The sequence below is a fragment of the Dipodomys spectabilis genome, unplaced genomic scaffold (genome assembly GCF_019054845.1).
Source record: "Dipodomys spectabilis isolate Male_0828 unplaced genomic scaffold, ASM1905484v1 ptg000273l, whole genome shotgun sequence".
Taxonomy (NCBI): Eukaryota; Metazoa; Chordata; class Mammalia; order Rodentia; family Heteromyidae; genus Dipodomys; species Dipodomys spectabilis.
The window spans coordinates 4,376,969-4,400,298 of NW_024870950.1; the positions used below are offsets into that span (position 1 = coordinate 4,376,969).

General features: G+C 50.3%; 1 protein-coding gene across 1 annotated transcript in view; it reads left to right on the forward strand.

Annotated features, from left to right (window-relative positions):
• Fa2h (fatty acid 2-hydroxylase) overlaps positions 1-23,330 on the forward strand; it is a 48,330-nt gene that overhangs the window by 16,699 nt on the left and 8,301 nt on the right. Inside the window, exons 2-4 of the mRNA XM_042700603.1 lie at positions 12,696-12,788; positions 20,620-20,762; positions 21,532-21,638. Coding sequence (XP_042556537.1) covers positions 12,696-12,788; positions 20,620-20,762; positions 21,532-21,638 — 343 coding nt within the window. The remainder of the gene's footprint in view (positions 1-12,695; positions 12,789-20,619; positions 20,763-21,531; positions 21,639-23,330) is intronic.

Sequence of the window (23,330 nt, forward strand, 5' to 3'; positions counted from 1 at the left end):
ACTGTCTCCCTGTCCTTCATCCCTGTCTCTGTAGATCAGCCCTCAGGCTTTTGTCTCTGTAGGGGACGGTGGTCTGCAGAGCGAATGGCCTTGCACTGACTGGGGACAGGGTCATGGCTGAGCCTCCTTAGGAGATTCTGGGGCTTGTCACTTGCCACGTGTCTCTCCCTAGGCCACAAAAGAGTGGCTAGAGTTCAGCCTCTACTTGTCCTGGCTTCTGATTTGGACCCAGCAAGACAGAGGGCAGTAAAAACAGGACAATCTGCAGCCTTCTTGCAGCGTAGGTCTCGTCTCCCAAAATGACCAGCTCCAAGGAGACTGTTCTCAGAAAGCTGTGGGCTTGGGGGGTTGGGAGTCGGGGATATCAACACAGACGGTGTCCAGGCAGAGAGAGCTCTGGATGCAGTTACGGCTCCAGACCACCCCGGCACCATCCTCTTCCTCCCAGGCCTCTTCCTTCTACCCCGGGCCATGGGCTATCAGGTGTGCAGACACCTGCAGCCCCCACCGCCTGTGTGTGTGCCGCGGGTAGGGGCAGCTGGACACAAGGGCCCAGGGCAACATCTCATTTCAGAGAAAGGGTTTTCAGGCACAACTCGAACTGCAGGATAAAAGGCCATCTGTCCATCCCTCGGTGCCCAGCCCCGGCCTTCTCGAACAACATTCCTTTATGTGGCTCCCCCACCCCCTGCAGCCCCCGCCCGCCGTACACTGACTCCTTTCAGGCCGCCTCTATGCTGGACTTGTTTGTTTGTGGGGCAGAGTGCAGGCTTTCTGTTGTTCTTCCCTGCGCTCTCCTCCCATGCACCCTCCGAGAGCACCCTCTCTCGAGAGGACGGGGCCGGGGACCAGGGGACTGGAGGAGGGCTGGGGGCCGAGGCAGAGACCCTGGCCAGTGGCTCGCGGGGCTGTCCTAAGCGGGCTTTGGAGAAAGGGAGGCAGGAATGCATGAAGAATCTTTTTGGAAAGCACTAGAAGTGGGCTCCTGTTGCCCTCCCAAAGACGAATTGTTCTAGAGACAGTGTGTGTGTGTGTGTGTGTGTGTGTGTGTGTGTGTGTGTGTGTGTGTCCCTGTCATGGGGCCTGCCCAAGCCCAGCACTTTACCACTTTAAGCCACAGCTCCATGTCTGCTTTTGAGTGATTCATTGGAGATAAGAGTCTCACAGGGACTTTTCTGCCTGGGCTGGCTTTTTAAACTTTTAAATATATATATATTTTTTTATTGTAAAGATACTGTACAGAGGGGTTACAGTTACATGAGCAAGGTAATGAGTCCATTTCCCTGGGTTGGCTTTGAACTGCAATCCTCAGATCTCAGCCTCCTGGGAAGCTGGGATTACAGGTGTGAGCCACCAGCACCTGGTTTGAGGTTTTTTTTGTGTGTTTTTTCTAATGGTGAAAAACATATATTTAAAATTAGCCAGCTGAGCTCAGTTTAGCTGATTCCCATCATGGGGGCAACATCCAAAGCAGAATCAAGAACCAGTGGTACACATGCTTGCTCCTCTTCATCAGGTCTGATCAGGATCTGGAGCTGTTTCATAGCCTGTTGGATCTGCGGCTTGTTGACCTTCACCATGATCACAAGTGTGTTGTCTCCTGGCTTCTTCCTGACTGACTCAGGGTCAGGGAGAACTTGATGATGGCAGAGTGGCCAAGCTTGTTTCTGCTCGCAGCACTCTTCCAGGAGTATTTGGCTGACTCTGGAACCTCAGAGTCAGTGCGCATGCGCATGTGTCTTTTTATGGCTGTGGATACCTTTCACCACTGCCTTCTTGGCCTCCAAAGCCTCGGCTTCCACTTTAGGTGGGGCATTGTGAAGGCATGCTAGAGATCTTGCACAAATGACCTGATTTCCTCTGTGTTTGTTTCCCCCTGTCAGTCTCTAAGAGAGAATTCCATCCTAGAGCCACAGTGGAAAGTACAACGCAAGCAAGGTTTGTCACACACATATACACACACACACCCTTTCCCATGCTCAGCAATTGTTAGTGGGGAAAACTACCTTGACTTCTCAGACCCTAAGGAAGGAGAACAGGCTACCTCTGGGCTAGGAAGGGATGTCCTTGAATGCTTTTCCCAAGAGCTACCTGTGGGAGCAATCACTGAGGACCAGGTCGGAAGGCTGTGTTGACCAGGAGACCCTGTTTCTGACAGTTCTGGTATGGAATGAGATGCTGGCCCTGACTCCCTAGTCCCTAAATGCTTTTGCAAGTGCTGTCTGTCTCCAGATTCAATGCTCTCCCCTTCTGTGGCTCTGTCTGGATCCCAAGAAACACTGAGTCAGGCCTCATATTCTTTGGTGTTTGTTTTGTGCTTTAACTCAGGGCCTAAACTCTGTCCCTGAGTTTCCCTCCCCCCCCCCCCCCCCAATGCTAGCATTCTACAATGTGAGCCACAGCTCCACTTCCAGCTTTAGGTGATTCACTGGAGATAAGAATCTCGAGGAAGGGGCTGGGAAGGTGGCTCAGTGGTAGAGCGCTTGCCTTGCATGCCTGAGGCCCTGGGTCCGATTCCTCAGCACCACATAAGCAAAAAGAAAAAAGCCGGAAGTGGCACTGTGGCTCAAGTGGTAGAGTGCTAGCCTTGAGCTGAAGAGCTGAGGGACAGCGCCCAGGCCCAGAGTTCAGGCCTCATGACCGGACCCAAAAAAAAAAAAAAAAATCTCATGGAAGCCAGGAGCTGGTGGCTCACATCTGTAATACTAGCTACTCAGGAGACTGAGATCTGAGGATCGTGGTTGAAAGCCAGCCCCGGCAGGAAAGTCCGTGAGACTCTTAAATAAACCACCAGAAAACTAGAAGTGCCACTGTGGCTTAAGTGGTAGATCGCTCGCCTTGAACTGAAGAGCTGAGGGACAGCGCCCAGACCAAGACCCACAACTGACAAAAAAAAAAAAAAACTCATGGACTTGGCTGCCCAGGCTGCCTTTGAGCCATAATCCTCAGATCTCAGCCTCCTAGGTAGCTCAGATGATAGGTATGAGCCACCAGCATCTGGCTGGCCTCCAGTTCTTTCCTAGTGCTATTGTAACAATGGGAACAAGTTTGTTTTCAAAACCGCAGACTGGATCATCTTGGCCTTCTGGTGGCTAAGGCGTGACACTGTGGGTTCCCTGTAAGGAGCATTCGCGCATGTCTGCTTCAGGCCTCTCCCCCTGCTTTCTGGTGTTTTCCGGCAGACTTTGGCCCTGGCTTGTAGAGGCCACAATCCTACCTGTGCCTGAGTCTTCATCAGTGCCAGCCCAGGTGTGTGACAGACCACTTCCCCCTTTCTAAAGGACACTAGTTACATTGGATTGGGGTACACCCCAATAACCTCATCTCAGGTACATCTGCAGTGTCGTATTTACAAATAAGGTGAAGTTCTGAGGTGCTAGGAGTTAGCATTTGTGCATGTGTATTGGGGTGAGGTGCTCTACACGGGGAACCCAGACGCTGGAGGTGCCATGCTTGGCTCATGGCCTAGGCCTCCTTGTCCTCACAGACACTAGACACAAGGGGAAGATGGCCACTAAGAATCTGCCCCTCAGCTTCTTCCTGAAGCTCCTCTTTGCCATCTAGAAGGGAGGGAAGAGGAGACCCAGGGTTGCCCTTTGTTGGACTTTGCTGGAGCTCTTAGGTGCCAGTCTATGACCCTGCCCACCCAGGACCCTGGAACCCCATTACCTGTAGGCCTGCCCCCCACTTTGGGTGCAGCTCAGACTCATTGTTTGTGTTCCCACTTTCTACATACATGGTCCCCACGCAGAGTCGGAGGCCGAGGATCCTCCCAAGGTTTATAATGGGCACACCAAGTCAGACATGCTGACTCAGCCCATAGCATTTGCTTAGGTTAAATGCAAGTTCAAGGGCAGAAGGGTGTAGCTATGGAGCATTTGCCTAGCATGAACAAGGCTCTGGGTTCCATCCCTAGCATGGCAAAAGCAATCTAAAAAAAAAAAAACCACCAAATGTGAAACACTGAAGATTTCATGTAAAAATCTAGTTTTCTGCTGGGCAGCGGTGGCTCATGCCTGTGATCCTAGCTACTCAGGAGGCTGAGATCTGAGGATCATGATTCAAAGCCAGCCCAGGAAGGAAAGAAAGTCCATGAGATTTTTGTGGTTGTCATCATTCTTGTTAGTCATGGGGCTTGAACTCAGCCTGGGCGCTGTCCCTCAGCTCTTCAGCTCAAGGCAAGAGCTCTACCACTTGAGTCACAGCACTATTCTAGTGGTTAATTGGAGATAGGAGTCTCATGGAGGGCTTGCCTTGCATGCATGAGGCCCTGGGTTCAATTCCTCAGCAATACATAAGCAGAAAAAGCCAGAAGTGGCGCTGTGGCTCAAGTGGTAGAGCGCTAGCCTTGAGCTGAAGAGCTGAGAGACAGCGCCCAGGCCCAGGGTTCAGGCCCCATGACTGACCAAAAAAAGAGTCTCACAGACTTTCCTGCCTGGGCTGGCTTTGAACCACAATCTTCAGATCTCAGCCTCTTGAGTAGCTAGCTAGGATTACAGGCGTGAGCCACCAGCGCCCAGCCATAAGACTCTTATCTCCAATAAAATTACTCAGAAAGAACCGGAAGTGGTGCTGTGGCTCAAGTGGTAGCCCACTAACCTTGAGGAAAAGCATCTTAGGTGACAGTATCAAAGCCTTAAGTTCAAGCCCCAGGACTGGCACAAAAAATAAAAATCTACTTTTCCATTTTCCATGACCTGGACCTGAGTCACGGCTGTCCGCTCTGGGCAGAGCGTGGCCGCTGTTCCGCTGTCATCAGCGCCGTTCCCTCCCCTCTCCCTGATCTCAGGCCCATGACAGTGGCCACTGCAGCTGCATTCCTTCTCCCTGCCAAGGCCTCCAGCAAAGCAGACCTCGCTATTTGTCTTGAGCTTTACTTCCTAGTGTCTCATGTTTCCAGTAGAATCCAAGTGAGCATCTGTCTTACTTGGTGGACATGAAGATTATTCCTATACATCTGTGGTGGGGACAAACCAAGTCTGTCATGAGGCACGCCCTGCCCACCCACTCAGCAGGAAGCCAGGATGCCCCTGCCTGAGAGAAGTGACTCACTCCAGGAAAAAGATCTGGAGAGGCTGGGGCTGCAGGCTTAACACCTGTAACCCTAGCTACTACTCAGGAGGTTGAGATCTGAGGATCGTGGTTCAAAGCCAGCCTGTGCAGGAAGGTCTGTGGGACTCTTTTGGGGGGAGAGTGGGGGGGACAGTCATGGGGCTTGAACTCTGGGCTTGTGTGCTGTCCCTCAGCTCTTCAGCTCAAGGCGAGTGCTCTACCACTTGAGCCGCAGCATCATTTCCAGCTTTCTGGTGGTTTATTGCAGTCTCGGGCTGGCTTTGAACTATGATCCTCAGATCTCAGTTTCCTGAGTAGCTAGGATTACAGGAGTGAGCCACCCACGCCCAGCTGTCTGTGAGACTCTTATCTCTAGAAAACCAGAAGTGGTAGAGCATTAGCCTTGAGCAGAAAAGCTACAAGACCTGGAGAGGAGAAACTCAACCCTTTTACTGAGAACTAGCTGGCAGCCTTGGCTTTGTCCCTGGCTTGGGAGTATCAGGGAACCTTCAGGTAACACTGGCTGAGTGCTGAAGTCTTGTGGAACACCTGGCACAGAAGGGAACCCCAGGAAAAGTGCCAGAGGTCTGAGCAGATCAGTTGGCACAGGACAAAAGTAAATAATACCTCAAAACTAGCCAGAAATTGGCATATGCTGCCAAGAGCAGTGATTGGTACTACTTGGGGTAGTATAGGCTTCTCTCCCAAGTGGCCTCAGACTAGTCTAGAAGGAGCTAAAAAGGTTAGCATGCTCTGCTCAGGGCCCCTCCCATTACCCAACAGGCCCAGTGGCTTTCAGCTGGAAATACATGGTGCCTGTCTCTGGTCACAATGGCAGCTCTTTACATTGGGACATCTCTTCCCACCCTCCCTCACAAAGCCCACTGAAACAAGCTGTGTCAATAGATTGCATGAATGCATCATCCAACCAGTCTTTGAGTCTTTTAGCTCTAGGCAGAACCTCATAGCTAGCAAAACAAACAGGTTCTCTTCCTCATAAAACTTAACCTTCCAAGGTGAGAGACAGAGGACAAGGTGGAAAGGAAAGAAGAAGGTGGAAGGAAAGTAAAGAAGGTGGGAGGAAAGTAAGAGTCCTTCAGGCCTGAGGACCTGACCAGGAACACACTTCTCACAATGCAGAGGCTGGGAAGGCAGGGGAGGAGAAGGCCAGGTTTGGGATTGGGGTTTTGTAACCGTTCTGGTTATCCCAGGACTGTCTCAGGCCTCACAGGAAGATCCTGTGACAGCTGTCATGCAACACAGGTGAACTGCACACCCTCTGTCAGGCCCTACTCATCAGCGCTGTGTTAATCTTCTTATGGAAGTAGAAATCTGTCTGATCATAAAATTACTCACCTTGCATACAAACACTGACGTTCATTCAACTCAATGCCATAACCCAGAATACCACCCTAGCTGGAAATAAGCATGTGTTTTATTCACTTTGGGATTCTTTTTGGTGTATAAAGGTTGTTTTATGATAGAAAAGAAAGTAATAGATTGTAGAAGTTTCTTTAAAAAAAAAAAAGAAGAAGAAGAAGGGCTGGGACTGTGGCTCAGTGGTAGATTGCTTGCCTAGCATGCATGAAGCCCTGGGTTCGATTCCTCAGTACTACATAAACAGAAAAGGCTAGAAATGGTACTCTGGCTCAAGTGGCAGAGTGCTAGCCTTAAGCAAAAGAAGCTCAGGACAATGCCCAGGCCCTGAGTTCAAGTCCCAGGACTAGCAAAAAAGAAAAAACAACTATTGAAGTCAAGCACTGATATTTCACGCCTATAATCCTAGCTCTGGAAGCTAAGGTTGAAGATCACAATTCAAAGCCAGTCCAGGCAAGAAACTCCATGAGACTCTTACCTCCTATTAACCATCAAAAAGTCAGAGATAGAGCTATAGCTCAAGTGTAGGAGCACCAGCCTTGAGTAAAAAAGTTCAGGAACAGCACCTAGGTATACACACGTACACACATGTACACAATGTTGAAAGCCTTTTAAAGCTGGGGTTGCACCCTCATTTTCCAGCATGACCTCTGTACACTTCTGATTCATGGATGACGTTTGCCTGTGGCCCGCAAGGCTGAGTTCAACTGGGCTATGACACAAATGAACATCCGGGTGTGGACACCTAGAAAACAAGGTCCCAGTTAGCCTATTGGCCTGAAGGGCAGACACCCTGGCAGGACCCAGCTCCAGGTGCCTGGGGCAGGACTGAGGGACTGTCTTCAGGACATTTGCCTACCTGTGGACATCCGGTTGTAGAATCTCCCGACTAGCCCTGGGAAAATAGTTTCTGAAGCTCCATCCAAAAAATAAGCAGCCACATACCAGTAGCTCATGCCTATCATCCGAGCTACTTTAGAGTATAGCAGTTAGAGACTAGCCAAGGCAAAAAAGTTAGTGAGAGCCCATGTCGATCAGTAAGCTGCGTGTGGGAGGGTATGCTTGTCATATCTCCTACTCAGGAGACGTAGATGGGAGGATTACAGTCTGAGACTAGCCCTGGGCAAAAACAGGAGAGCTATGACCAAAGCAAAAAAGCGGGGGCTGGGAGCCTGGCTTAAGTGGAAGAACACTTGCATAACATGAAGCCCTGAGTTCAAACTCTGTTACTGCCAAAAAGAAAAGGAGAAAGGAGAAAAAGCAACTTTCAAGAAAGAATCCCTAGCTGGGCGCCGGTGGCTCACGCCTATAGTCCTAGCTACTCAAGAGGCTGAGATCTGAGGATCGCATTTCAAAGCCAGCCCAGGTAGGAAAGTCTGTGAAACTCTTATCTCCAATGAACCACCAGAAAACCCAAAGTGGCACTGTGTCGCAAGTGGTAGTGCTAGCCTTGAGCTGAAGAGCTGAGGGTCAGAGCCCAGGCCCAGAGTTCAAGTCCCATGACCTACAAAAGAAAAAAAAAGTTGCCAAGGGACTCTATGGTCTAGATTACCCAGAGCTGAATGTATGTTCCAAGATGCACATTTGATGTTGTATTCCACACTCTCAGGAAGAAAACCATGGTTCCCCTCCATGGTTCAAATTACCATAATCATAATTCCTGCTTTTGCAAAGTCAGAAGGCAAAGCCCGCAGGCTTTGTCTACTTTGCAAGAACCCAGCATTGAAGCAGGTAGATAAAGCATCTAGTATTTTCTAGCAGCCCACTAGGCACTAGAAAAACTACGAAACAGCAATCCATAGGTCCTTGATATACTGGAATCTAGAACAGTATTGGACAATGAAGATAATTAGCCAAACACTGGGAAACACCAGAGGCAAGGAATTATAAATACCAAACAGGCCCATGGGTGTTTATATTCATACATGGAAAATCCGATTTTTTTGTCAAAGTCAGAAAGTGAAGAGATTATCTCTAGCTGGGCTAGTTTAGGGAAGAAAGAATTATGGAAAAGAGAATATTCTGGAGTCCCATTGTTTGCTCTGGCCCTCACTTACTGTGGGACTGTTCCAAGCTTAGATTTCCTCATCTGTCAAATACATGTAGGAACCATACTGCCCCTTTTTCGTGCAATATGGTTAGGAAGATCAAAAAGGCCAAGATATAGTAAGCATTCATGCAACAATAACCTCTATCCTCATCCTGGACAGAGTGAAATTTGTGAAGGAAAATGGAAGGTGTGTTTGAAAAATCAAAGTTGTCCTTTTGGCTAGAGAGGAGAAATAGGCTTGTGCAAAGACGTACCAGGAGTGGCATCAGGAAGTATGTGAGAGATCTTTGAAAATAAGCTGGATGCAGGGATCAATATTGTTTACTATTTCTTGTCGTGGGGCTTGAACTCTGGGCCTGAGCCCTGACCTGAGCTCTTCAGCTCGAAGCCAGTGCTCTACCACTTCACCACAGCACCACTTCCCAGCTTTCTGTTGGTTTATTGGAGATAAGAGTCTCATGGACTTTCCTGCCCAGGCTGGCTTTGAACCGTGACCCTCAGATCTCGACCTCCTGAGTAGCTAGGATGACAGCTGTGAGCCACCAGCACCGGTCTTGTTCAATTTTAGTATTGTGTTGGAGTTTACAGCAGGACTTCTAGGTCAGCCTGGAAGGACAGCAAGGCCAGGGTCAGAGAAGGGGGACTTCAGGTGTCTTCTAAAGATCTGAGAAGCCAACCTGGGCAGATAAGTTTGTAAAAGCCCTTCTCCAATTAACCAGCAAAAAGCTGGACTGGAGATGTGGCTTAAGTGGTAGAGGACCATCCATGAGAGGAAAAAGCCCAAGTAGGAGCATGAGGCTCTGAGTTCAAGCCCTAGTACCTGCACATACGTAACCAAGTCTTCTGGCATGCCAGGGCTGCTCAGATGTGTGTCAGTAATGAGTGCACGAAAGCAGTGGTGTGGATGAGATCTTTGTCTGAGGGAAGAAGCAGGGAAGGAGACAGATACTGGTGTGATCCTTCACTGAGACCACCGCCTCCAAGAGAAGGTGGGGAACCAAGACTGCCCACCCTTGCCAGCTCTCTCGCAACCTCATTCCTGAGCTGCCATGCATCACTACATCCGTACCATGTGTCTTTTGTGCTGCTCCAATAAACAGGGCTTGTGGGTCCAGTTCTACTCCATAGCCCTCATGTGATGTACCAGGCCAATGTCAGCAATCTAATTTCTTAAAAAAAAAAAAGAGGCTTCAGGGGTCTATAAGCTGGGGGATAACAAGCTAATAAGGGGGGACCAGAAGTCCTGCAAGCTCTACCCAGGTCTAGTCACACGTGTCTTGGGAGAGGAATGTGGATCAAATGGTGTGCTTAAGAGAGTTGGGGGGGGGGGGAAGATGGCAGGGGGTGGGAGTCCTGGCGGACTTTGCATATTTACAGGTCTGTCAAGTGAAGATCCAGGGAGCTGTACAACCCTAGCAAGGAAGAATCAAGAGTCATTCCCAGAAACTGGAGGTAGCCAGCTAGGCATAAGGGACATAGTGCAAGACTGGAATCGGGAGTAGAGGACAGAGGTTTGCTGTGTGCTGAGAGGCGCGGGATGGATGGATACCTTCCCTCCGCTTCCAGGCTGCCGGCTGGGTAGGGTGGGACCAAATCAGATGAGTGTCTGCTAGCCTGGAGTATGTAAAGAGCACAACCAAAATGAGAAATGAAGCCAGATGCTGGTGCCTCACGCCTGTAATCCTAGCTACTCAGGAGGCTGAGATCTGAGGAGCATGGTTCAAAGCCAGCCCAGGCAGGAAAGTGTGAGACTCTTATCTCCAATAAACCATCAGGAAGTGGCACTATGGCTCCAGTGGTAGGGTGCTCACCTTGAACTGAAGAGATCAGGCCCAGAGTTCAGGCCCCATGACCGATTTTTTAAAAAAAATCCAAAAGTGGAGCTGTGGTTCAAGTGGTACAGCATCAACCTTGAGTTAAAAAGCTCAGGAACTAAGCCGGGCGCTGGTGGCTCACGCCTGTAATCCTAGCTACTCAGGAGGCTGAGATCTGAGAATCGCGGTTCAAAGCCAGCCCGGGCAGGAGAGACCGTGAGACTCCTATCTCCAATAAACCACCAGAAAACCGGAAGTGGTGCTGTAGCTCAAGTGGTAGAGCGCTCGCCTTGAGCTGAAGAGCTGAGGGACAGCGCCCAGGCCCAGAGTTCAAGCCCCACGACTAACAAAAAAAAAAAAAGCTCAGGAACTGTACTCAGAACCACCACCACCACCACCACCCCCACACACACACAAGCACACACACAATTTATGTGCTAGCACCTTCCTGCCTAAGACCATCCTTTTATCTTGCTGGGATAGGAAGATAGAGTTGTAGTGAATGGAGTTGGGGTGCAGAGAAGGAGATCACCCTAAGAAAAGGATTTGGGGTGGCTAGGAGCAAAGAACTGTGCTGTGCAGGAGGGAAGGTCAATAACTAGAGGCTCAAACAGAATTAGAATTAGAAGGAAGATCACTGAATTACTGGTAGGGGAGCTATATACACTGTCTCTGTGTCTGATGTGCTAATATAAAAATCTTTTTCCTAAGCTGGGTGCCAGCTTAGGAAAAGGGTTCCAGGAAAGGGGTTCCTGCCAATCCTGGCAGGTGACAGGCAAGTGAGTCACAGGCCCAAAGGGTGAGGTTCACTCATTGTGCCACACCCCATGACTCCCTGTCCCCCACTCCCTGGTTATTCAATAGATCCTGTGGGTCACAGGTTGGGATTTCTAGGCCCATGTACCCACAAGACAGAAAGGCAGGAGAGCAGCGGGGAGACTGTCCCTTCGGCTGCTTAGGGCACATTGGCAGCCACACATAGGGTGGAATTAGCCAAGGTGTAATCAAGGGATTCAAGGTTAAATGGAACAAGAAAAGAGGTAAAGCAAGAAGGAAATGGAATGCACTGGGAAAATCACACAACCCCATCTGGCTCTGTGGTCACGTGGGGTAAGGCTAGAGAAAGCAGACTGGCACAAAAGCTCACGGAGGAAGGGCAGGGAGAGCACATGCCACCAGGCCTTCCCTAGGCATCTGGGAGGTGACCACAGGAGGCCATGGAGCTGCTGACTCTTGGCCAGAGGCTGAAGGTTTGCGCAGCCCGATGTCAAAATTCTTTTCTGTCTATATATGTGACCATGCTGGTACCTGGGCTTGAACTCAGGGTTTGGGTACTGTCTCTTTGCTCTTTTCACTCAAGGCTGGCATTTTACTGCTTGAATCACACTTCCACGAACCCAGGTGGAAAAGTCTGCAAGATTCCATCTTGGTAGAAGAAGCTAGGCCTGAAGACACCTGCCTGTCATTCAGCTATGTCAGAAAGCTTGAAATAGGTGGATCACAGTCCAGATGAACTTCTGCGCAGGAAGCAGACCTTATCTGAAAAGAGCTGGTAACAAAAAGAGACTGGAGACTTGGTTAGAGCACCTACTTAGCAAGGATGAGGCCCTGATTTCAATCTGCACTACTGCCACGAAGCTTCAAACCCAACAAACAGACCATCTCACGTTCTCTTGAAAGGCAGGAAAAAGATTATTATTATTATTATTATTTTGGTTGGTCGTGGGGCTTGAACTCTGGGCCTGGGCACTGTCCCTCAGCTCTTTAGCTCAAGGCGAACGCCCTACCGCTTAAGCCACAGCACCATTTCCACTTTTCTGGTGGTTTATTGGAGATAAGAGTCTCATGGACTTTCCTGCCCAGGCTGGCTTTGAACCACAAGCCTCAGATCTCAGCCTCCTGAGTAGCTAGGATTATAGGCATGAGCCACCAGTGCCCGGCTTTATTTTTTTATTTTATGTTGGTGTTAGGGCTTGAACTTAGGGCCTGGGTTTGTCCAGGGACCTGGGACCTGGGCTCTTTTGCACTCTACCATTTGAGCCATAGCCCCACTTCCGGCTTTTTCTGTTTATGTGGTACTGAGGAATGGAACCCAGGGCTTCATGCATGCTAGGCAAGCACTCTACCACTAAGTCACATTCGCAGCTCCCAAACAATTTTTTAAAGGAAGAACAAAAGAATAAAGAGCAACGACAACCACATCAGTGCGTCTCTTTTTTCAGAAGCACTGTGCCCGTGGTTTCTACCCACCCAGCTCCACCCAGAGGCCTCTCCCCATTTCTGGCTACCTTGCTGTGGAGCAGCCCGGCTCTGTTTCATTCCTCATCTACTGAGAGTAACCTCCCCCCCACGCCGCACACCCCCACCCCTCGCCATTACCACTTTGTGTCTTCTCTCCTCAGGGTTCCATGGAGAACGGGGCCATGGCTGCCGCTGGAACTCAGAAGACAGACCCTGCTATTGAGCCCAGGTTCACAGTGGTGGATTGGGACAAGGTAGCTGGATGGATTGGGGTGGTGATCAGGGCTAGGGTGGGGGAGGCAAAGAGGAGGAAGCCAGCAGCTGTGGTATTCATGCTGCGTGTACCTACGAGTGCTGGGGACGGAACGCAGGTGCCAACGGAGCGCAGGTGCCAGTGGTTCGAGTGTGGCTCAGGGCGTTAAACGGAGGAATTGGCGTGAGGCTGCCTGGCTAGTGGGAAGCCAGGATGAACAGCGCACGATGTCGCTGCATGGAGCCAGCCCCCCAACAGCCATGAGGGGACGCACTCTCCTCACAGGACCCCACAAGCTGGGAAGGAGATGATGACAGAGTGAGCAGACCCAAGTTTGTCCAGGGACCTGGGACCTCTCAGAGGAGTCCCTGGTGGTTTGAGGCCTGGGAGCCTGCAGAGGTCACGCAGGACACAGCTGGACACAGCCTATATGTGTGCATGAAGCCAAGCGTGTGTGTGAGCCTATGACACACTTCCCTTGGGAGGTAAAAACCAAGCAGAGCCCCTTTTATGAAGAGGTGAGCTCTAGAGTTGCTGAGCATTCCCAGGCAAAAATAGGGGTGCTTGATGAGAAATGAGAAAGAAAGCCTTGAATGGGGGGGTTCTGCTGAGCAGCAGGCTTAGGTGACATTCCCCATAAGGGCAAAGGCAGAGACGGTTCCTTTGCAATAGACACCAGTGTCCACGTTCAAAAGTGTTCAGCCAGGAAGAAGATTGCCTGCCCAGGGGCCAGAGGCAGAGACAAACGGCACAATGAGCGGAGATACTGGAAGCTATAGCAGAGAACACAGGCAGCCAGAGGAGATGGGGTGCAGGCTGCAAAGGGGCTCCACACAGCTGACTGTTAGTGTCTGTGAGCAGACAAGACTTGCCCAAACCCAGAGTGGCAGCCAGCTGGTTCACTGGAACCTTCTTTCCTGTCCTCCAGCCCTGAGCTGGAAACATGGCCACAGCCGTTCTGAGCCTGGATGGTGCCCAGGTCAGACACCAAGGCAGGCAGAGTCTTGATTTAAGTTAGCAGGCTTCGCTGGCAATTGCGGTAGATTTGGGCTTGCTCTGTGTGGGCAGAATAAGAGAATCGACCGGTTTGAGTGGCTCGATTCCCACCCACTCCCACCCCTCAAAAAGAAACAACACAAAAACTGGTGCACTTAGAGCCTTGCCTTGGAATAGGAGGAGATGAGGAGGCGCAGAGGAGTGAGCACAAAACCAGGAGATGAGACCCGGGGTGTCCCAACTCCGGGCTGGGAGGTGGCTGGTACCAGAAGGAGCTGCTGCAAGGCTACCCTGGAGCCAGTACCTATGGGCGTGGCTTAAGGCTTGAATATTAGAAAGGAAATACTAAGAGCTGAGCGGGGCTGGATCCCTGCGGCAGTCATGGGACAGGGTAGCAAGAAAGCAAAGGGTGGGTGCTGGTGGCTACTCAGAAGGCCACTATCCTAGCTACTCAGGAGGCTGAGATCTGAGGATCCTGGTTCAAAGCCAGCCAGGGCAGGAATGTCTGTGAGACTCTCATCTCCAGTTAGCCACCAGAAAACAAGAAGTGGCGGTGTGGCTCAAGTGGCAGGGTGCTAGCCTTGAGCTGAGGGACAGCGCCCAGGCCCAGAGTTCAAGCCCCACAACCAACCAAAACAAGAAAGAAAGAAATGGAATTGGAGGGGACGGCGGGCCATGGGTCACACCTGGCCAGGGATAGCAAACAGCACCCCTACTCCATCCCCAGCCTGCTCTGGGGAGATTCCTTCCATATCCCCTCCAGCTGTGACCCAACGCTGATCCACCACCACCACTGGATCCCATCACTCGATCCAGCAAGGGGAGCACTCTTGGGGGTGAGAGCTTTCCCATACCCCCTGTGCAGCCTCCACGCAGGCTGAGGAGACCTCACCAGAGGGGCGCCCCTCTCCTGCGCCCCTGACAATGACTGCTGATCCACCTGCTAGCTTCTCTAGATCTCTTTGACACACCCATGTCCCTCATCCCTACCACCACCACCCCATGTTCCTGGATAGAGAAGGAGGGGTCAGGGGACAGGAGACAGGGGACAGACCACTTGGCAGGGGTCCCTACCCCTGGCCACCTGAGGAAAGTCAGCACACAGCCAAGCTTCCCAGATAAGATGAACGATGCTGTCCTCTGTGCTCTTTAACTTTCCCCCAAAGAGAGTCCTGCTTCTGTCTATCCACAGCCCCTTGGACGGGAACAGAGGAGGAGGTGGGGGTGGCGGCGAGGGGGAAGTAGAGGCTGATCGGTGGGCCACAGATCTTGAAGAGCTGTGGAAATAGATCAAGAAAGCAGCAGCTTTGGGCTGGGAATGTGGCTTAGGGGTAGAATGCTTGCCTAGCATGCATGAAGTCCTGGGTTCGATTCTTCAGTACCACATACACAGAAAAAGCGGGAAGTGGTGCTGTGGCACACACAAAAAATGAAGCTCAGGGACAATGCCTAGGCCCTGAGTTCAAGCCCCAGGACTGGCAAAAAACAAACCCAAACAGCAGCTTTATTTTCAGAGAGTCCCAGTTCAGGTGGGTTTGGGCACTGCTCCTGAGACAGAGGGGCTCCCATTAACTACTTGTGTTCTGTATTCTTGGTGGATGAGAGCTCATGAGAGCTCTTACAGGAACTTCCCAGGTCTTATAAGATAAGGGAACAGAGGAGTGCATGCTGGAAAGAACGAAGGGGAAATTGGGCTGAGCTGCGGGGCTGAAGGCAGAAGGATCCAAAAAGCATCAGAAAGGAGCAGAAGCAAATCTGGTGCCCCACTCTGCTCCGAGGTGACTCCCATCTGACCGTCTGGACGTACATGGAATTTTACCTAAGTGATTTCTACAGCAGCCTTTCCATCAAGTCAGCGGGACCCTGGCTTCCCAACGAGGCACCAATCTCCCTGGATTCTAGAACCTACTTAGGTGGTCCAGTGGAAAGAGCGCATGTGTGCCAACCTTGGGTTTTGAACTCAAGGCCTCGATACTGTCCCTTAGCTTTTGCACTCAAGGCTGGCACTCTACCACTTGAGCCATAATTACATTCTGGCATTTTGCTGGTTAGATGGAGATTTTTTTTTTTTTTTTTAAATCTCATGGATTCTTCTGCCCAAATTGGCTTTGAACCACAATCCTCGGACCTCAGCTGCCTGAGTGGCTAGGATTACAGGTGTGAGCTACCAGTGCCCAGCTTTGCTCATTACTCTTGGCTTCTGGGCACATTGGCCTCTGGATCATGCTGCATCTTGAGGCCACTTTAGAGCCTCCACCCTTCCCACTTTGGACTCCAGCCTCCCCTGTTCAGATGGTGGCCCTGGGCGGCACTTCTACCATTGAGTCTTTACCTGAGCCAAGCATTACAAGTGTATTCTCTCAAACTGATTTTGCGCTTGTTAACAATGCCAGGAGACAAAGATTATGATTATCTTGAGCTAACTGGTGAGCTCTAGTCTCCTGGGACTTCACCTGGAGGGCGGTTTGGCAGCCTGCTGAGCCTTCCCCTCCTCTCCTTCCCCCCCTCCATTTGTCCCGCAGTCCTTCCACCTAAGACAGAAGGAAGGGAAGAGGCTCAGCAGGTACCAGAGGTGTCTAAACCCCAGCCTCAGCCTCTTCATCAGCCTGCCTCAGGCTAATTCAGATTCCAACATAACCAGCTTCCTTTCCCGTAGGAGTTGTCAGTTGAGTAGAGGTCACTCCTTTCTTTCTTCCTTCCTTCCCTCTTTCCTTCTTTCTTTTCTTTCTTTCTTTCTTCCTTTCTTTCTTTCTTCCTTCCTTCCTTCCTTTCTTTCTCTCTCTTTTTTATTTGTGATAGTACTGGGGCTTGAACTCAGGGCCTGAGCATTGTCCCTGAGCTTCTTTTGCTCAAGCCTAGCACTCTACCACTTGAGCCACAGCACCACTTCTGGTTTTTTCTGTTTATGTAGTACTGGGGAATCGAACCCAGGACTTCGTGCATGCTAGGCGAGAATTCCAGCACTAAGCCGCATTCCCATCCCTACCTGTTTCCTCCAAGAGACAGATAGAAGCTGGGTCCTACTTGTAATCCTAGCTACTTAAGAAACTGAAATCAGCCAGGTGCTAGTGGCTCACACCTGTAATCCTAGCTACTCAGGAGGCTGAGATCTGAAGATCATGGTTCAAAGCCAGCCAGGGCAGGAAAGTCTGTGAGACTCTTATCTGCAATTAATTACAAGAAAACTAGAAGTGGCTCTGTGGTTCTATGTGGCAGAGCGCTAGCCTTGAGCAAAAGAGCTCAAGGTACTCTAGGCACTGTCCCTGAGTTCAAGCCTCACAAACAACAACAAAAAAAAAAAAGGAGGAAGAGGAGGAGGCGGCAGCGGCAGAGGCAGCTCCTGAAATCTGGAGGATCACAGCTGATTTGAGTCTAGTCCAGGCCAGTAGAAAAGTTCTCTCCATCCCATCTCCAAATTAACCAGCAAAAAGCAAGTCTGGAGGCATGGCTCAAGTGGTAGAGAACTAACTTAGCAAGCTCCAAGTTTAAACCGTAAAAGAAGAGATACAGAGACAGAGAGAATCATCCACCCAGATGTATCACCAAACAAAATGCAGTGGCCTACCCCCAACCCTACATGCACAACCCTTGGTATCAGGGGCAGCTCACTGGGTCCCCGGAACCTGGCTAGGAAGCTGGTGTTTGCTAGTTAAGTCGCTGAGAGTCTGGAAAGTAATGCTTGGATCGGGACAAGGGCTTGTTCATCTCCTGGCACTCCATTACCTTCCAACCACTGTGTCCCCTAGGTGTGTCCCCTTACCTGGCTACATTTTCTAGGACACTAGAGGAAGAGTTAGGTGGCCCAGAGCTGCCTCTGTAGACTTGAACTTGTCCCAGTGAGACATGTTCACAGCCATGCCTGCCCCTTACTGCCTCTGCTCACCCCCATCCCCAGAGCCTCCCTGCTGAGGAATTTACAGCCTGACTATACCCATTGGAGGTCCCCTGGGTGGCAGGAGGCAGGGATCTAAGCTGGATACTCAGGTTCAGATCCTGCTAGAACATCTAACCATGTCCTCATCTATAAAAGGAGCTCGTCACAATTCCCATTTCTCCAAATCAAGGCACACTAGAATAGCAGACATGAGGCCTGCCTAGAAAATGTAGCCAGGATTCCTGAAGCTTCTTGTCCTCACTCTGTGTCTGTCCTCCTCCTCTTCCATCCTCTGCCCCTCTGGTTCAGAAAGATGCCCTGTAGCCATGCTCTGGCTTGAGTCAGACATTTCTTTAAACAATTGCCTGAGCTCGTGGCCAAGGTGGTGGGAGGAGCTCCTGGCACCAGCAGCTGCTTCCTCTCCAGCTCCTCAACCACAGAGGAGAGCCACGTTGTGAGTCCTTGTTCCTGGGCTAGGGCTACCCCTCAGGACATATCCCCCTCACTGGTGCCTGTGCTGCCCAGAAGGCCCAGGATCTGGGGGGGTGGGAGAACAGAGATGCCCCTCCCTCCCTGGCAGCAGGCCCTCCACCCACCTTGAGGGGAACAGGCTGCCCTTTCCCTCCACAGGGAGCTGCTGCCAGCCACATTCCTGACATAGCCCAGAGACACCACCCCCTTCCCTAGGGGCTGGGGCAGAGCTGGGGGGTTGGAGGGGAGATGTGGGCAGCACAAGGGCCTTGGACCAAAGATACCCAAACTCACATCTGCTTCCTGGAGCCCAACCTGTGGTTCAGGGCTATGAATTACCACTGGAATCCTCTAGCCCCCCAAAGCTGCCTCTTTCTGGACATAGCCTTACCCTTACCCACCAAGAAAGATGCAAATTATCCTCAGGGTAACACTGAGGGGAGTCTAAGAGAGACAACTACATAAAAAAATAGAGAAGATAATGTGGAATACACACGCACGCACACACGCACACACACACACGCACACGCACGCACGCACATGCACACACGCGCCAGTCTGGGACTTGATCTCAGGCCTGGGCACTGTCCCTGAGCCTCTTTGTGCTCAAGGCTGGTACTCTACCACTTGAGCTACAGCACCACTTCTGGCTTTTTCTGTTTTATGTGGTACTGAGGAATCAAACCCAGGGCTTCATGCATGCTAGGCAAGCACTCTACCACTAAGCCACATTCCCAGCCACGTAGAGAGAATATTTTTAATGCAAATGAAGCAAGAAAGGAAGAACAGGAAACAGAAAACAGCGAGAAAGTGAATTGAGTCCAACATTACATGTAAATAGAAAATAGTTCAATTAAAAGGCAGACATTGAACAGATAGAAAAGCAAGACCACAGTCTGCCAGTGGCTCACTCCTGTTATCCTACCTACTCAGGGAGGCTGCCAGCCTGGGCAGGAAAGTCTGTGAGACTCTTATCTCCAATCACTACTGAAAAACCAGAAGTGGTGCTGTGGCTCAAAGTGGTAGAGGACTAGCCTTGAGCAAAAGAGCTCAGACACAGCACCCAGGCCCCAAGTTCAAACCCCATGACAGACAAAAAGTAAGAAAAGCAAGACCAATTCTACACTGTCTGCAAGAGATGTACTTTAACTACAAAGACATACACAGCTTAAAAGTAAAAGAGTGAAGAAGACCATGCCAACCCCACACATGAGAGCGCTCATGTGGTCCTACTAATATCAAAGCTGACTTCGGGACAAGGCATGTTACAGGGACCCAGATGGCTATTTCTCCTTTACCACCTCATCAAGAAAACTGGAAACGAAAAGCTTCACAGACAAGAGATCATGGGAGCTCTCAGGCTCACACAGTTGGTAAATGGGAGAGGCAGGCTTTGAAGGTTTTACCTCACTCCAAGTTCATTGTTCTTTTCTGTTGGGAGCCCAGATTAATCTCTTTCAATTCCTTAAAGTCATCAGAAACCTTCAAAGCCTCCCATTGCCTACATGTACAGCCTCCAAACTTTTTTGAGCTGCATTCTTATGAGTAAAAACTTTGAGCATATTTGAAAAATCTATAAATTATTCATCATATGCTAATTGTTCCTTCATTAGTGCACATTCAATTGTAGGTTTTTTGTTTTGTTTTTTTTTTGCCGGTCATGGGGCCTGAACTTTGCCTGAGCGCTGTCCCTCAGCTCTTCAGCTCAAGGCTAGCGCTCTACCACTGGAGCCACAACACCACCTCTGGCTTATTCTGCTTATGTGATGCTGAGGAATAGAACCCAGGGCCTCATGCATGCAAGGCAAGCGCTCTACCACTGAGCCACCTTCCTAGCCCTCAATTGTAGTTTAAAGATAAGATAATCATCACAGATGTTTGTTAACTATCACAGACAGAGCAGACAAATTCATGAAACTTTTTTTTTTTTTTTGGTCATGGGGCCTGAACTCTGGGCCTAGGTGCTGTCCCTCGCTCTTCAGCTCAAGGCCAGCGCTCTACCATTTGAGCCACAGTGCCACTTCCAGCTTTTTCTGTTTATGTGGTCCTGAGAAATCAAACCCAGGGCCTCATGCATACAAGGAAAGCACTCTACCACTGAACCACCTTCCCAGCCCCAAATCCATGAAACTCTTATCTCCAATTATCCTGCCAAAAGCCAGAAGTGGAGGTGTGGTTCAAGTGGTAGAGCACCAGCCATGAGTGAAAAAGCCTATGGAGACCGTAAAATTCCAAGTTCAAGGCTCAGTACTGGCATGCCCATGAGATGGGGCTGGGGAATGGGATGCTGTAACCAGGAGAATGGGGGTGAGTACAACAGGAAGGTATGACTGTCAAGGATCTACATTTTGGAAGAAACAAATCTAATCAAGATACACTGAAATTTACCGGGATGTATGTTCATGTGTAATAGAAATGTAATAATGAAACCCCTGTGTACAACTAATATATGCTAAGGACAGTTTTTAATGGTCCTTGTTGTGTTTTGCAGGACCTAGTAGACTGGCAGAAGCCTCTCCTGTGGCAAGTGGGCAGCTTGGGAGAGAAGTATGATGAATGGGTCCACCAGCCCGTGACCAGGCCCATCCGTCTCTTCCATTCAGACCTCATCGAGGCCTTGTCCAAGACTGTCTGGTGAGCTCTAAATGGAACCTGCCATGGGTTCTCCGTCTCAGATACAAAAGACACAGTCCCTCCCTTATATGTCCAATGTGCAAAAATGGGACATGCTATAGGCATAATCTAATCCTGAGTTTGATTTTGTTCACTGAGTGTGTGCCATATGGCCAGAAATCTCTTTGAAAGCTGTCCCTGGTCGTTTCTTTCTTTCTTTTTTTTTTGTCTGTCATGGGGTTTGAACTCTGAGCCTGGGCGCTGTCCCTCAGCTCTTCAGCTCAAGGCTAGCGCTCTACCACTTGAGCTACAGCACCACTTCCGGTTTTCTGGTGGTTTATTGGAGATAGGAGTCTCATGGTCTTTCCTGCCCAGGCTGGCTTTGAACCATGATCCTCAGATCTCAGCCTCCTGAGTAGCTAGGTTTACAGGTGTGAGCCACCAGCGCCCGGCTTCCCTGGTCTTTTCTAGACTCCTCTGTGGGGCTGGCAGCCTCTAATATCCATGGAACAATTTTACCTGCAATTAGCTCATTGGCCACAAGAGGTCAATGTTTACCCAGCTGCACAGATTTGGTACCCAGTTCTTTTCTGCCAATGACATCTCAGAGACGGGCAGATGGATTCACAACTTCTCTCCTCTTTTTTTCCCCCATACCAGGCTCCTTTCTGCATATGATTTGGTGTCACTTAGTCCCCTCCCTGGTATAAATGTATGCCTCTAGGGAAGCTAGACCTTGTCAATACCCCCATATACAGTGCATGTATCTCACCCCGATTGCCCTCTGCAGGTACAGCGTCCCCATCGTCTGGGTGCCTCTGATGCTGTATCTCAGCTGGGTCTATTACGGAACCCTCGCCCAGGGCAATGTCCGACTCTTCACATCGTTCACAACAGGTAAACCATGTTTCTTCTTGACCTGTTCCCATGAATCCCAGAGGCAGGGGACCTGTGTTCTCCTTGGCCCTGAGCCCCTGTCAACAGTTGACATCTGTCAATGGATGGGATGGAGAATGAGCAAGCTGTAGAAAGTTCCACCACCCCAGCCCAGCACAGAGCTGCTCCTGGGCACACAGGGTTACCGTGTGTGCCCCAGGAGCCAAGGTTACCCTTTTCTGCCTACGCTGAATAGCTTGGGCACAGCACAGAGCTTGTTGCTCAGAGGCCTGCTAGCTGAATCGCCCACTGTCCGCCCAGCTCTCCCCTAACAATCGGCAACAGTGGCAGAGCCGCCAGGGACGATAGCTGGTGGGGGGAAGGGACACTGAAGCTTTGGCCCCAGTCCCTCTGCTGGATTCCTCCAGAGATGCCACTCAGTACCAGCTTCAACCGGATGGGCAGACAGGGTGATACTGGGGTGAGGAGGCGGGCAGAGCCCTGACCTATAGGAGGAGACTGCTCTACATGCAGCGACAGTGATGTGAGGGCAGCTAAAATATGCCTGTGTAATAAAGGCCCAGTGTGGAGAGCGAGGAAGCCCGTGGCTGGGAGGCCACCAATGGTGGAAGATGACATATGTTGCCACGTGCCTTCTTCAGCCCCAGCAGATCATGCACAGCAGGAGCCACAGGCAGAGCAAAGAAAAGCCCGCAAGGCAAGGGTACACTTGACGGAGGCTCAGTGCAGCTGCTAGACAAGGGATACCCCAGAATAAATGCAGAAGAATTGGGGGAGCCAAGAAGCAGCGCAAACTGAAGGGAGACGCCACTTCAAGGCTGAAATTCCTAGATGCAGGAATAGCATGCAAAAGCAAGGAGGGGAGGGCAAGCAAGGGGAGTGGTAGCTAGTGAGGACTCACATCTAAGTAAAACGAGCGGGCTGAAGGAGATACAGCCAGTCTACAGCTAGAAAAGCTTCTGGGTATCCACAGCTACATGCTACAAAGGGTACATGGGGCTCTGGGCAAGGCAAGGGGAAATTCCTCAGGATTCCTAGGGGCCCTGGAGAGCTCTGCAGGAAAGGAGAATAAAGAATAGGACTGATTAAGCCACGTACTGGTGGCTCACGCCTGTAATCCTAGCTACTCAGGAGGCTGAGATCTGAGGATTGCAGTTCAAAGCCAGCCACAGCAGATTCTTATCTCCAATTAACTACTAAAGAGCCAGAAATGGTGCTGTGGCTCAAAGTGGTAGAACACTCACTAGTCCTGAGCACAAAAGCTCAGGGATAGCACCCAGGCCCTGAGTTCAAGCCCCCAAGACTGGCACCAAAAAAAACAAAAACAAAAAAGACTGTTAAGGTATTGCTATTTAATCAGAGATTATTGCTGTTATATAATCTAACAGGTACACTCACCATATCATCAGCTAATATATTAGCTCTGCCTTTCAAGCTAGAGGAGCTATGTCCCTGTCAAGAAAACCATGACATGAGGTAGCTTAGAGGGTCAAAACTTCAACAGAGACAGAGGCAGTGCCCATGATGAACCTGGGAAGGAATATCAGCTTCTATCATCCACTGTGCAGACTCCAAATACACTAACAAAACCACTGAATTGCACCCTTTACCTGGGTAAATTGCATTGTACAAGAACTGTATTTTGAGGGCTGGGAAGGTGGCTCAGTGGTAGAGCGCTTGCCTTGCATGCAT